Source organism: Miscanthus floridulus, chromosome 1 (genome assembly GCF_019320115.1).
Source record: "Miscanthus floridulus cultivar M001 chromosome 1, ASM1932011v1, whole genome shotgun sequence".
NCBI lineage: Eukaryota > Viridiplantae > Streptophyta > Magnoliopsida > Poales > Poaceae > Miscanthus > Miscanthus floridulus.
Genome location: NC_089580.1, coordinates 162,221,440 through 162,235,420, shown reverse-complemented (window position 1 = coordinate 162,235,420; position 13,981 = coordinate 162,221,440). Strand labels below are relative to the sequence as shown.

At 47.8% G+C, this 13,981-nt stretch overlaps 1 protein-coding gene across 1 annotated transcript; it reads right to left on the bottom strand.

Annotated features, from left to right (window-relative positions):
* Nucleotides 1-10,046: 10,046 nt before the first annotated feature.
* On the bottom strand, nt 10,047-12,371 carry LOC136500099 (transcription factor MYB2-like). Its single transcript, XM_066495511.1, has 2 exons — nt 11,998-12,371; nt 10,047-11,343 (listed from the first exon to the last, which is right to left on the bottom strand). The coding sequence occupies exons 1-2, from the start codon at nt 12,152-12,154 to the stop codon at nt 10,511-10,513; spliced, it is 990 nt and encodes a 329-aa protein (XP_066351608.1). The 5' UTR covers nt 12,155-12,371; the 3' UTR covers nt 10,047-10,510.
* Between the last annotated feature and the right edge of the window lie 1,610 nt (nt 12,372-13,981).

Sequence of the window (13,981 nt, the reverse complement as noted above, 5' to 3'; positions counted from 1 at the left end):
ATGAGATGGCGTACATGGCTGCTAGACTAATTGGACAGAGCTGCTGCGGTGACGATGAATTTCTCCAACGATCGAAGATGGCCGGCGGCGGGAATAGGAAGAAAAGAAGAAGACGACGGCCAGTGCTAGCATTTTAAAGGGCGAGCACGACGTCTCCAGGCGCACCAGCACCTTCACGAGCGGGCCACGTAGGTGTTCGTGCGTCCAAACGTGAGAGGCGGCGTGAAGTTGGCCAAATGGCACACGGCGATGTGGGAGGTAGGCGAGCTGCTGCCGGTTCTACTGTAGCCAACTGAAACCCTTCCCTTCTCCTTCCATTTTCTCCAGATTCCAAGTAGCAACTTGATGATCTTCAAGAATAAAACTTGTTCATGTTGATGCAGACTTCAGCTTTTCTTGAAGAACCAAACTCTGATTCTCACTAAATGGAGAGATCCAAGGTCAAGAACATAGGTCGCTTGGAACTGAACTTCAGATCTTCAGTTAGGGTTTTGAAAATAAGTTTTGGTTAACAAATTTTGGGATTTAATTAGAGGTTAACCATCTATCAAATCTAACAACTAATTACATATCACAAAAAAACAAGCATTACTCCAATCAATGAAGGAAAAGTTGGGCAAGTTTTATTTAGCAAAGTTGATTTAATAAATCTCCCAAAATTGAACTTAGTATTGATTTCCATGACTTAGCCAAAATGCTGAGGGAAACAACATTAAATTCAATCTTTGGAGTCCAATTTCATCATGTTTGGTTTGGAAACATCATCATACTTTGATTCTACATTATAAAGCACACTTTGTACTACAAATTTCATTTTAACAAAATTTTAATTGTTTTAAACAATTTCTCATATATATAACTCACAAAGAGCATTAAACATTATTATTAACATCATTCCATGTAACATATCAAACACCTCACAAACAACATATGAAAGCAATAATTGAAACATAAAATGCACTTATGTCACAATGCTCGATGATTATGCATGATAATGAATATGATCAAGGTTTTAATTACTTTTTAACATCTAGGATGTTACAACAAGCACTTTCCTTTGCTTGACGATCCTCGTTGCTCCAAGTCGTCTAGGTGGCGGCAACTACCAAGAGTAACAAGTGAATCCCGCAGCGAAACACGAACAACAAGTGCCTCTAGATGCAATCACTCAAGCAATGCACTTGGATTCTCTCCCAATCTCACAAAGATGATGAATCAATGATGGAGATGACTAAAGGGCTTTGGCTAAGCTCACAAGGTTGCTATGTCAATGCAAATGGCCAAGAGAGTGAGCTTGAGCCAAATAGAAGCCCCTACGAAATAGAGCTGTTGGCTCCACTATCCACTAAAAAACAGGGTGACCGGACACGCTGGTCCGATTGACTAGATGTAGCCAGCCCAGCATCTAGTCATGCGATCAATGCCACATGTCCCCACCTTCAAACATCTGCCGCTGATCTCCAATGGTCGAGTTCCCATGCAGTTAATTAACGATCAGATGCACCATAGACCAAGACTGAATGCGCCGGTGCTCACTTCAGCCCCTGCGCGCGCCCAAGCCTTCACCCTACGACCAGACGCATAGCTCACTGCCATTGTGCAGTGTTAGGTTGACTCCATAGAGCTCCCCGAGTGCCAAAACCATGACCGGATGCGTCAGGTGCCCTCGACCGGATGCGCCACCGCGTCATGTCTCCACCGCGCTCACTCAGTCACTAGCGTCAGCGTACATCATCCTCGACCGGACGCACAAGCGTTGCATCAGGTCACATTTTGACCTGGCATCCAGTCGCTCACCAAGGCTGAGCCTTTCACTGCTCTGAACTGACCGGACGCACCGGCTGAGTCCGGTCACGTCGAGCTTAGCGTTCGGTCACTAAAAGAAAGTGGCAATCACCTCCTTCACTTCACCAACTTCTCCACCCTTGCTCAAATGTGCCAACTGCCAAGTGTATCACCTTGTGCACGTGTGTTAGCATATTTTTATAAACATTTTCAAGGGTGTTAGCTCTCCACTAGATCCTAAATGCATATACAATGAGTTAGAGCATCTAGTGGCACTTTGATAACCACATTTTGATATGAGTTTCACTTCTCTTAATAGTACGGCTATCAATCCTAAATGTGATCACACTTACTAAGTATCTTGATCTCCAAACCAAAAAGCTCCTATCAAGTTTCACCTTTGCCTTGAGCTTTTTGTTTCTCTTTCTTCTTTTCCAAGTCCAAGCACTTGATCGTCACCATGGCCTTCCACCATCTTGATCATCTTCATTCTTGCTCACCACTTGAAATGTGCTACCCTATCTCATGATCACTTAGAGCAAAGGATTAGCACATAGGGTTTTATCAATTTACCAAAACCAAACTAGAGCTTTCATGGGGGCTGTGGTGGCGTTGGCCTACCGAGCCAGCCTATGGGCGCCCTCTGGATCCACGTCTTTGCGGTTTCCATGCTTGTGGCCTGCTCCTCATGGCACACCACAATAGAATGAAATAAAAATAAGACAGCAAAGGACGGCGACATTTTTTGCAGGAAGCAGAGAAGGGGCTCGCCCTAGAGCAGGTAGTGAAACATGGGCTCCTGGACCTTGCGGTAGTGGATCTCGCTGGCACCAGGTCAGAGGGAGCCTGGTGGTCATGCCATGTGAAGAGAGGGGTGGCGCTGGTGAGGATAGGCATGGGGAAGAAAAAGATAGAACCCGGGCGCCGTCGCTAGTGGCATCTTCGAGGTGAGGTCTGAGGCCGAGCGAAGGCCGGAGGGAAAATTGACGTTGTTGCCAGCGCCGACACCGGCGCGTGATACCGTTGCTCACGGTGGAGGGAGCCACAGCGGCAGCAGTGGTTGGGAAGTTGTGGACCGGCGTGCACCCCGCCCTGCCAGCCCCGACGACGGCGGCCCCACCCGGCTTCGCTCAATCGCGCCTCACAAGGCAGCTAGGCAGCGGCGTCCCGCCCACCCTATTCACAGTAGGGAAGATGTGGGAGATGGGAGGTATGGGAGTTGTGCGATGAGAGAAAACAGAAAAGGAACTACAATTCTCAACAGAGAGTTGACGTGATCTACAATTAGGGGGCAGTTCTCATGCTGTTTGACATGGTTTCGTCTAGCCAGTCTCTATGAATGGTGGGGACACTATTAGAGTTCCCAACAATTAGCATGGAGTGTGGGAAATCAGATTAACTGTGATGTGGGAGAAAAGAACGTATATAAGAAACAAAAAAATATGGAGGGAAGGAACCGCGGGAGCAATATATATATAGAGGAAAGAATGGCGGGAGCCAGACCAAAAATAGATTATGTTAAATTTATATATTCAAAATTTTCATATGAATTCGTTTAGGGTCTCAAACAATCAATTTAAACTCGGGTTAAGATAATATGTGGGGAACCAAAATCCAATATAGATACAAGTGTGTTTGAGGTGCAATGGTAGAGGAAAGTACTCGCGAGGGGAGGTCGCAGGTTCAAATCCCACCGGCCGCGAAGTGCACAAGTTTTTTCGCGTGAGGGGGAGGTGCAGTGCTATTTTTTCCCTATTTTTTGGGTCCAGATTCGTCAATTCTAGAAGCCCCTACAGGTCTTGAGCCGCCCCTACAAATACGATTTGTAGGGACGGCTGGCCAACCGCTCCTACAAATCAACGATATGTAGCAATGCTGTGATAGGGACGGCTGACAAAACCACCCCTACAAATGCTTATAAGCCGCCCCTAAAAAGGCTGGCTACAGTAGTGTATCTTGAATTGTTGCAAAGTTTGGCTTGAAAATGTGTCTATGACATGAGGCTAGACAAGATACTCATAATTTGTTAGATTGATGGACGAAGTTGAAGTGCAAGAGAAGCATCTTCCATGGGTGCAAGTTATCATTGAGGCACCGGCAAGTCAACCGACAACAACAATGGTGTTTTTTCTCTAGCTCGTGAACCGAATGAGCCAGACTTCTAGCTCATTAGGATAACAAGCCGACCTGCACATATATAAGCTACGCCGTGGCAACATTTGGCAAGAAACCAAACTTGTCCCCTAATAAGTTAAGGGATCGGATCTAATTTTGTATTCAAAGTTTTTTAAATTGTATAATTATTAGTTATGTCATAGTTGATAACACTACTATAGAAAAAAATATATAGGAGGTAAACCCCATGACTAACAGATGCAATCATTTTGTAGTGGTCAGGAGGGCTCTAGGCAAGAGCTCGCCTCTGTCAATCATTTTCTGAGGCATGGATTCTCAGGGGATGTCTCCGTTAGTTGACTATCAACAGAGGCTCGAGAAGTCTACTAAAACGATAACCTCTTTTAGCTGATTAACGGAGACGGACTTCTTAAGATATCCCCCTCGAGGCTTTGAAAAGTCTTTTGAGATTTAAACTTTTGAATTTTTTAAACTATCTTGTAGATCACCACAAGATCTATAACTTTGAAGTCAAAACTTTTTTCATTTGAAATCATTTATTGTCTCATAATATTCTATTCAAGATTATGAAATGTTCATACAAAGTGATGGAATCTAATAAATATTCACAAATGAACGTGTAGTGTAGTGGTAGGAAGATGCTACCACTACATATTTTTAATGAGAGTTCAAATCTTATGTCAAACATATTTTTTTAAGAAAATTGGATTTTCATTTTTTTTAATACCCAATTTCCCGATTCATATCAAACATATTTTTTTAAATTTTTTTTGGATTTGCATGCGTACTGGATGGGAAAGGGGTTGTCACGTCGTGGGCTTATATGCTTTGTGTCCTATTTGTAAAAGAATTGTGAGGCGGGCCAACACAAAAGATTGATTGCTTAGCTAGTTATTGGGCCTTGCGGGAGGTTCCAGGTTCGAACCGGAAATGCTATTGTTTTTGTCGTAATTAACATTTGATTTTAAGAAGGCACGGCCGGAGGAGTATTGGACTAGAGGTAGTATTTGCGTACAGGATACAGATCACTTCGCGAGAATACAGATTACTTTGCCTAGCAGTAACGGATGCAGCTTCAAACAGTTAGTAATCGTTGCCACATTGTACCATGCAATGAATAAATTATGTGTTACTATGTATCCGTTGCTAAAGGGGGTTTCTCTTGTAGTGAGCACGGGTTGAAACAACAGAGAAGATTTTATTTCCCTTTTTTTTAAAGTCAAAGTAATTGCTAACAGGAATTAAGAGTTAACCACAGAACATGGCCACTTAACCAGCAGGTGTCAGTGGGAACCAAACTCTTGTTCATTAGCTAGTGAGTCACAAGGCGACATGCCTATTGAGCTCAGCAACAGTTGGCTTGTTTGGCGCATATATATAGACTAAACTAAAGCAAGCGGGCAAGATAACCGAATCTTACAACCGCGTATACGTCACAGTAATCTCTCTGTACTGAAAGCACTGATCGAGCACCGTCAAAGTCCTCAGAGGTAATCTTTGTCAGTGGAGTGGCCTGCGCAATTTAAACGGCTACTGTGCCATTCAATTCTCGTGGAATATATGTTCCGCCGTAAAACCTGTCCAGCTCTTAAATTAATGACTTCGTCACGTTTCTTATTGCTAAGTACTCCCTCCGTACGTTCTAAAATAAGAGACGTTTTAGGTTCCGTGCTAGTCAGACATTCTTAACTTTGACTAGATTTATAATAAATATTAGCGACATTTGTATCTCCGAATAAGTTTATTATTTTTCGCGACCGCGTTCAAGTGAGCCTGTTTTTCATTAAGAGGGCACAAATAAGTTTATTATGAAAATAGATTGAACAAATAAGTTTATTATAAAAATAGATTGAACAAACTATCTAATGATACTAATTATATATTATAAATATTAATATTTTGTTATATATATTTGGTCAAAGTTAAAAGAGATTAACTCCTCAGGAAGCGAGAATGACAGTTATTTTGAGGCAGAGAGAGTAGTTGTTATGAACTTCTAATCCATCATCAGTGATCTGCAAGCTACATCTTACTTTGTTGTTTTGCTACGCCACAAACTTGAGCTACATATATATGGGGCTCAAGCTTAGTGCCCCGTACAGTACTTGATCATAAATAAATTTATCCACAAGCCTCAATTTTAGCCCGTACACATAGCACGAGTTTGGACTGTTAAATTCAGTGCCAGTGGAAAATCAATACAGGTGAGGAGTAATATCCAGGCCACGTTTAGTTCCGGCCAAAGTTGGGGCCACCGAAAATCAAGCTGCACTGTAGTGTTTCGTTTGTATTTTGGTAATAATTGTCCAAACATTGACTAATTAGGCTCAAAACGTTCGTCTCGCAAAGTACAATCAAACTATGCAATTAGTTTTTTATTTCGTCTACATTTAGTACTTCATGCATGTATCGTAAATTTGATGTGACGAGAAATCTTTTTTTTGTACAGTGCCAAATTCAGAAAACTGGGGGAACTTAAACATGGCCCCAGTAGCCATCCCAGCCACTGGGCAGTAGTGGAACACGAGCACTTGTCGATCGATGTTAGCGTCCACGAGAGGTGAACGCAGCGAGGGCGGCCCGGCCAGTAGGAAGAGTAGGAACCCGGAGAAAAGCCGCCCCGGCACGCGCCGGTGTGAAAGAGCGCGAGGAGAAAAGGCAGCGCCCCTTGCCATGCCATGCATATCGGCACGAGGGTCTTGCTCGAGTCCGCCGGGCGCCATTGACGGTTGACCCGTTCACAACCCGCGGTCTAACTCGGGGCCAGACGGCCAGTGGGCAGTGGCCCTAGTTGCCAAGTTGGCCTTCAGTTGGGCCTCAGCTCGACCCCTGGCCCCGCGCGCGCGGGCGCTTGCTTGACCCGTGACCGACGTGGCTCTCGCTAGAACGAGGGCCCGCCCTCCCCACCGCCGCATCGTCCGCCTCGTCGTGCTCGCCAGCTGATACAAGTACGGGCACAGCGGACAACAGCTTGACAGGCACAGCTGTTTTTCTTCTTCTTTACAAAGAAATGGGATGAATCGCGCCTGTTTAGTTGCCATGCCAAATTTCAAAAAAATGCTACACATCGAATCTTACGATACGTGTATGAAGCATTAAATGTAGACGAAAAAAAACTAATTACACAGTTTAGTTGGAAATCACGAGACGAACGTTTTGAGCCTAATTAGACCATAATTGAACACTAATTGCTAAATAAAAACGAAAGTGCTACAGTAATCCAAAATCTAAAATTCCCTCAACTAAACACCCTCGAAAGAGACCTGAAAAATGTAGCTTATTTCAGCTTCACATGACACATGTGGGCCCAGCGTGAAAAAAAAAGACTACTTCTGTGAGCGCAGGCCGTGGACGACGCCACGGGCGACTGGAGGCGACTGAACAACGCCGTGATGGTGTTCGACAGGGCGCACCCATGCTGCACGAGTTCATCGCCGAGTTCGCCACCGCGTTCGACGGGAGCAAGTGGGGCCACAACGGCCGTACCTTGTGTCCTGGGTGGCGGCGAGGCTACGCCACGAGATTCCCGATCTCGCCTTCACGGTGCTGCCGCCGCGGGCCTTCTACCCCGTGCACTGGAGTAAGATTGGCGGACTGTTCGTTGCACCCAAGGATAGGAAAGACAAGAGGTGGGTGAAGGCCAAGGTGGAGAACATCAAAGGCGAGAGCTTTGGCATCCATCTTTGGAACAGGGAGAGCAGTAGGCTCGAAGTCGTGGACGGAGGGAAGGCGAGCCGCGGTCGCCGGAGCTCACGAGCGCCTCTGGTGCCCGGGGCTACCAGTGCGGCCACCGCTGGGGCGCGAGCTGCCGCGGCCACCGGGGGCACAGGGCGAGTGCGGCCGCAGGGGAAGCCGCTGGCGCGGCTGCCGGGGGCGCTCGCAGGCGCAGCGTTGGCCGGGCGAGGGCCGCGGGGAGGGCAGCGGGCCACCGGGAGAGGCCGCCCTGGGGGGTGGGGCGCGAGCTGCCGTGAGGGGTGCCGCCGTGGGGGCACGGGCCGACGTGATGGGCGCCGCCGTGGGGGCTCGTCGCAGCAGTCGTTGCGATGCGTAGGAAGAAGACGAGAAAAAAAAAGGCTAAGGGTATTATAATAATTGTTTCTAATAAAACTGTTTTGATGTGAAATTGTTTTGCCAACTAATTTTTTTTAAAATAACTCTGCTTTATCTGGAGAGCTGATCACGACTTCAGTAGCCAAGCTGAGCTGTCCCAAAATAGGCCTACATGTCCATCGTCAACATCAGACCACCACGCCAGTGGAGTCCCCTGTCTCCGTATCCATTCACCGCCGCGTCGGCGTACGTAGGGCGTAGCACCGAGTCTTCCCTCGTGGCACCGTAGTGCTGCCCTGCCTCCTTAACAGCATCAGGGACGCCCGCTGTTTTACCGATGGACCGGTAGAAGCTGACAGTTGCAAGTGGAGCTGAGCTCAGGTCGGCCGGGGCACGACAATCGCGCGGGGGGCGCTTTTCGCAGGCCACGCCGCCTTCTCTTACGTTTTTCTTTCTGTCACTCATTTTCTTTCCTCCCAGAAAAGGATGGAAAAAATACATATATACATACATACGTGCTATTTCGACTGACACTAAACCGGCTGCAGCTATTTTATTGTTACTGTAGATTGTAGCTAATAAGTCCATTGATAAGTAAGCTAACAAGCGGACGGTGTGAAAATAGGCCCCGAAAGAGAGACCCAGAGCTGCTGAAATGCCCGCCGGGCCCCGCCTCTTTTCACTTGTGCAGCTGTGGTCTTTTCCCTACCGATCATTTTATCCGACGCGGAGTACGGGGCCGCACAGAGCTGCTGCATGCAAGCGTTACCATCGCCGTCGTGGCGTCGTTGTTGCTGCAGCTCGTCGATCACACATTCGCGTGCCCATGTCGTTAGTAGCTTTTGCACTGCTAGTAATAATCTGCTATCGCCAGGGTGCTCATCAGCGACCGCGAACTCATCTCTGCATGCTCTCGTCATCACGAGCTGCAAAAGGCATTGTCTACCCCATGCTCAGGTGAAAAAGATAATTCCTACACCTGATTTTATTTTGTGAACATGTTACAGAAAAAAAAAATCAGATGTTTTAGAAGAGTGTCACACCTAGATTGTATTGTAGGAATCGGGCGAAATGTTCCTTCCCTACATCAGAAATTTTAGTTACACACCACATTTTATCTTGAAATTACATCAAAATAGTAGATGCAACTCTAGTAAAATCTAGTGTAAATCCAGAATACAGTAACTAAAATTAGGGTGTGAGGAAGAATTGTTTTAACCGATTCAGTTTATTTCTTTTCCATATTTAAGAAGAAGAAAGTGGAACAAAAGAAAAACAAGAGGACCAGATGTCGAGAAGAATTATTTTCTTCAATCGACGAGGCACAATATAGCATAATTGCTGCGAAAACAACACGTGTTATGCCGTCGGGCCTGTCGATCGCATCCCGCGACGCTACCGGGAACTGTTGCCGCTGAGGCCAATTCCAGGGGGGTTCCATGAAGTTGCATGAGCATTAAATACGCGGACATGGCACTAGCGCCGAGGCCAATCCCAGTGGAGGTTCCTGTATTGGCGAAGAAAGAGATGATAAAAGTTTCATAGGAATACAGAGAGTTCAATGAGAATTAAATTTTTCTGTATTTTTTCTAAAATATAGGTGCGTTGAAAACTAAGATAAAGGACTCCTACTAGCGTGACGCGACGGCTCCGTCCCTTCCTCCCTCCCTAGATATGATGCCGTGATATATAATCTGAGGCGGAATGAAGCACACATCCATGTCGGCATATAAACAAATGGATCATCAGTCGCGCAGTCGCCGTCGGGTATAATCATCATGATGATAACTAAACCAACACCACTTCAACAGAAACGGAAAGGAGAATTAATCGATGGCCACTGAGACCCGAGAGGGGCGCATGAGGATCACAATTAGCGGCGAGAATTTGGCGGGGGCGTACGTATGCTGGACCCTCCAGTAGTACTTGTAGGCGACTTCGACTTGACGTCGGAACTCACTCTCATCTTCTTATCGCTTCGTCCTTCGCTTCTAGAAGTAGTCAAATCATCAGTAACTTCAGTTCGTTATAACTTCTTCGTGCTATATATCCCTCCAAAGAGTTTAGCATCAGTAACGATTTCGGTTGTTCATATATATCATGTATTTACTCAAAAAGAATGAGTAAAATTAGACGGGCCACGTACAAACACTTGACACTAGTAGTATACACTACTACAACAGCTACGTTTTTTTTTTCCTGGACTTTTAATTTCTTTTTTTGCGTATATACCCTACTACCCGCTAGGGAATTAAGACAAGAGAAAACAAATCTAAGAAACGGAGTAGAACTGGAGTGGAAGAATAGTCCCGGCGGCCAAGAACAGCATCTTGAACCGAACAAAGAGTAGTCTACGCCGTCGTCTTCGATTCCTCCAAATAATCTCTGTCCTTCTTCTAATCCGTGTCTCAGCTAGCTCTGCTCCTCTGCTAGGCGGCGTCCCCGACGTGTCCGATCGACGCGGGTGTCCGATCCACGACCGATATGATGCCGTGGATTTCCATGTCGCCGCGCGCGTGCGTGGTGGCTTGCCTTGGATTCACACGCCCTGCGCCTGCGTGAACCACAAGTTGTCGTCCATGCTCCAGATGCTCTCCACGTCGAAGCTGCCAATCTCGAAGTCCGCGACGCCCAGCTCGGGGAGCTCGGACGACGCCCACGTCGTCGTCTCCCCGAGCAGGCACGACGATTGCTGCTGCTGCTGCCCGGCCAGGACGGCGGCGGCGCTGGAGGCGTCGCAGGCGGTGGTGAACCACTCCGCGCCACCGACCGGCGCAAGCCAGCAGGGCTGTGCCCCCGCGCCGGAATCCGAGGACGGGGAGGACGACCCGGCCGTGGTGCTCGACAGCTCCGGGCCGACGGCGGGGTTGTTCAGTAGTCGGTGATCACCGACGGCGGCTGGGTAGTAGTCTGCGGGAGGCCAGCTGCAGGCGTCCGTGGGCAGCTCATCCGGCGACGCGTAGAGCCCGTCGTCGGCGCCGCCGTGCTGCCACGACGACGAGAGCGGCGTGTCCGCGGCGGCGCCATGCTGCTGCTGCTGCGGAGCCCCGGAGGCGTTGGCGGCGGCGGCCTGGATGCGCTCGACGAGGCGGGGCATCCAGAGGTAGCGCATGACGTCCTTGAACTGCTGGCTGTTGACGTCGCACTTGAGCAGCTTGGCGTGCTTCTGCACGCGCGTGCGCCAGTAGTTCTTGATCTCGTTGTCGGTGCGCCCCGGGAGGTGCTGCGCGATCTTGGACCAGCGGTTGCCCCAGCGCGAGTGCAGCTCCAGGATGAGCAGCTGCTCCTGCGGTGTGATGCTGCCGCGCCGGAGGTCGGGGCGGAGGTAGTTGAGCCACCGGAGCCGGCAGCTCTTGCCAGTGCGCTTCAGCCCTGCATCACAGGAACGAATTGAACACACAAGATTAGTAATCCAATCCACACGTCATCATCATATCACACGCTCGCCATTGCTAGCTGCTACTGATTGCATATACTACGTACATGTCACCAACTAGCTAAGCTAGCAGCTGCTAATTAGTTATGCAGATGAGACATGAGAGCATGTATGTGATGACAAGATGCGTGATGTAATGGAAGCCAGGGAGTTAAGTAAATATCCCTACGGCTGGGAATGATATGATGCTAACCATTAAAAAGTCTCTCTTTCTCACTCACTGTAGGCTCCGGTTGGCTGGATGGCTGCTAGGCTCCTAGCCTCCTACCTAGGCAGCTATCTGTTTCCATATTAGCATGTACGTACCAGATGCAAAGTGACAGCTGCTTTGCCAAAGCCCTTCGTGTTCCACGATTGCTCAGGCTTGTACGGCAACGTGGAGAAGAAAACGATACGCAAGTAAGCCAAGCATCTGGGTGATCGGTGGGTGATGTGATAGGATAGAACCCATGAGCGAGGGCGAGGCGGCTACGAATTGTGCATGTGCTGAACTAACGATGATGCCGCTTCGATCGACATCATCAGTTAATTGATGATGATTAGCTATATATATGATCCAGCAGATGAGTATATATGTAAATCCTTCCCACCTGCTGATCGGGCGAGCGAGTTCCAGCGGCCCTCGCCGTGCGCGGCGACGTAGTTGACCAGCAGGAGGTCCTCCTCCACCGTCCACGGCCCGCGCCGCAGCTCGCCGGCCATCACCTCCTCCTCGCTGCTCGCGTCTTTCTCGTGCGCCATGTCCATCAGATTCCGATCCCCTTGAGACGTTGATCGGCTGATGAGCGGCGGACTGCTGGCTGCTGACTAGTATGTGTATTCAAGTTTGAAGAGCTCGCAGCTGCTGCTGTGCTGGGAGGAGATGGCGGGAGAAGTCAGGAAGGGAGGAAGAAGAGTGCGATGAGGTGGGGCGGGAGAGGAGGAGGCGGGCCTTATATAGACGAGACGCAGACGGAGCCGGCCAGGAGGAGGGGAGGTAGGCTGCTGGTGGAATTGGATGGAAAGAAAGCAGCATGTGGGGGAGCACGCCGCAGCCTGTATAGCATTTCTGTTAGTGTCGATTAAGATTTTTTTCCCGACTGGAGATGGAGGGGTGTGTGGTGGATTAATTACTGGGGATTATTATATTATAATTAACGGCTAATTAATCGATCGGCTAGCGTACGCGGGTTGGGGGCTCCGGGGGAGTTTGACTGGTTGACTCCATGGCCTGGGCCCTGGCCCCGGCTAGCTCACTCGCACTCGCACCGCACCATGGGCATGGAGGCAGAGCTCGCCGGGCACGCGGCCCGGCTTGAAAAAAAAAAGGCAGGGCTACTGATTTGAGCGTAGAAAATACGAGCCAGCTACAGCTTGTGTGAACACTTGTAAAGGCTAGCTGTCAGGTATTCCGGTGGAGATCGGTGGAGTTTTGAGCACATGGAAAACCAAGCCAAATTTAGCACAAATGTTGGTGCCGCCTCGATGGCGAGGAGCATATGCCCATAGGAGGTTTATGTGGATCCGATAGTGATCCTTTTTTTCTTCTTGCTTTTCTGCTTTGTTTTGGTTTTCTTATACAGCATAATAATAAGACCTATATTTAACTATAATTTTTATTACATGAATGATAACGGGTTTCTTGCGGTGGAAAATGCAGGTCATCGACGTGACATGGGTGGTCACTATTTTCTAAGTGGTAAACGATATGCCCTCGACAACAAACCACCTATGATGACTTCATCAATCTCTAAATAGATGTTAAGTGTACTAATTTTAAAACTTTGGATAATACTTTTATTTTCTATATGGCTGGAGTTTTCACTTACATGTAGACCTGTTCATGGGCTACCTGACACGACCAACCCGACCCAACCCGGCAGAGCTAGCATAGGGTTGAGTCCGGGCCATGATTTTTGACCTGTGGCTGGACCCAACCCGGAAAAACCAAACTCAAAGGGTGAAAACTCGAAACCCTTAAGAAATAGCCCAACCTGACCCTAAGTGTGCCGGATTGGGCTCGAGCCAGACGCGGTCATTTCTTCCTCGACCCGACCCGACGTTTGATCAGGTCTACTTACAACTGGAACTTGGGTGCAGTGCCATAGACAGACAATACCAAATCTAAGATTTCTATATATTAAAAGTGGTACAAATCCAATTACCCTCTCCAAAGCACAACCATAAGGAGTTGTTTGTGAAGAGGTCGTAGTTGCACCATTGAAACCACATTGTTGTTCGGTGTTACACAAAGATACATAGTTATGGTATTCTTAGAGAAGTATAATTGTGTCTAATGCATTTACCAAATCTAAATAATTATGTTTTACATAGTAAATTAATTCACTTATACTCTCGAGGCTTTCCCTACAAAAGTGGAACACTAACAAAGGATAGGATTCTAGGAATCCTCCCCTCCCCACTTCCAATCCTAGCTTAGGTCTAGGATTTAGGTTACCCATGTTTTGTTTTTAAGTGTTACTCCCTCCTTCCGGTAAAGGATGTAATTTTAGGAATAGGGTGTGTCCAGAAAAGAATACAATTTTAGACCTGAGGTAGGTCTGCAGGCTACCAGTTGTGTGGGTCCTATTGGGA

Coding starts and splice junctions, on each gene's coding strand:
- LOC136500099 (XM_066495511.1), bottom strand. CDS start 12,154: ATGGACATGGCGCACGAGAAAGACGCGAGCAGCGAGGAGGAGGTGATG. Junction 11,344..11,997: donor CTCGCTCGCCCGATCAGCAG/GTGGGAAGGATT, acceptor CCTGTGATGCAG/GGCTGAAGCGCACTGGCAAG.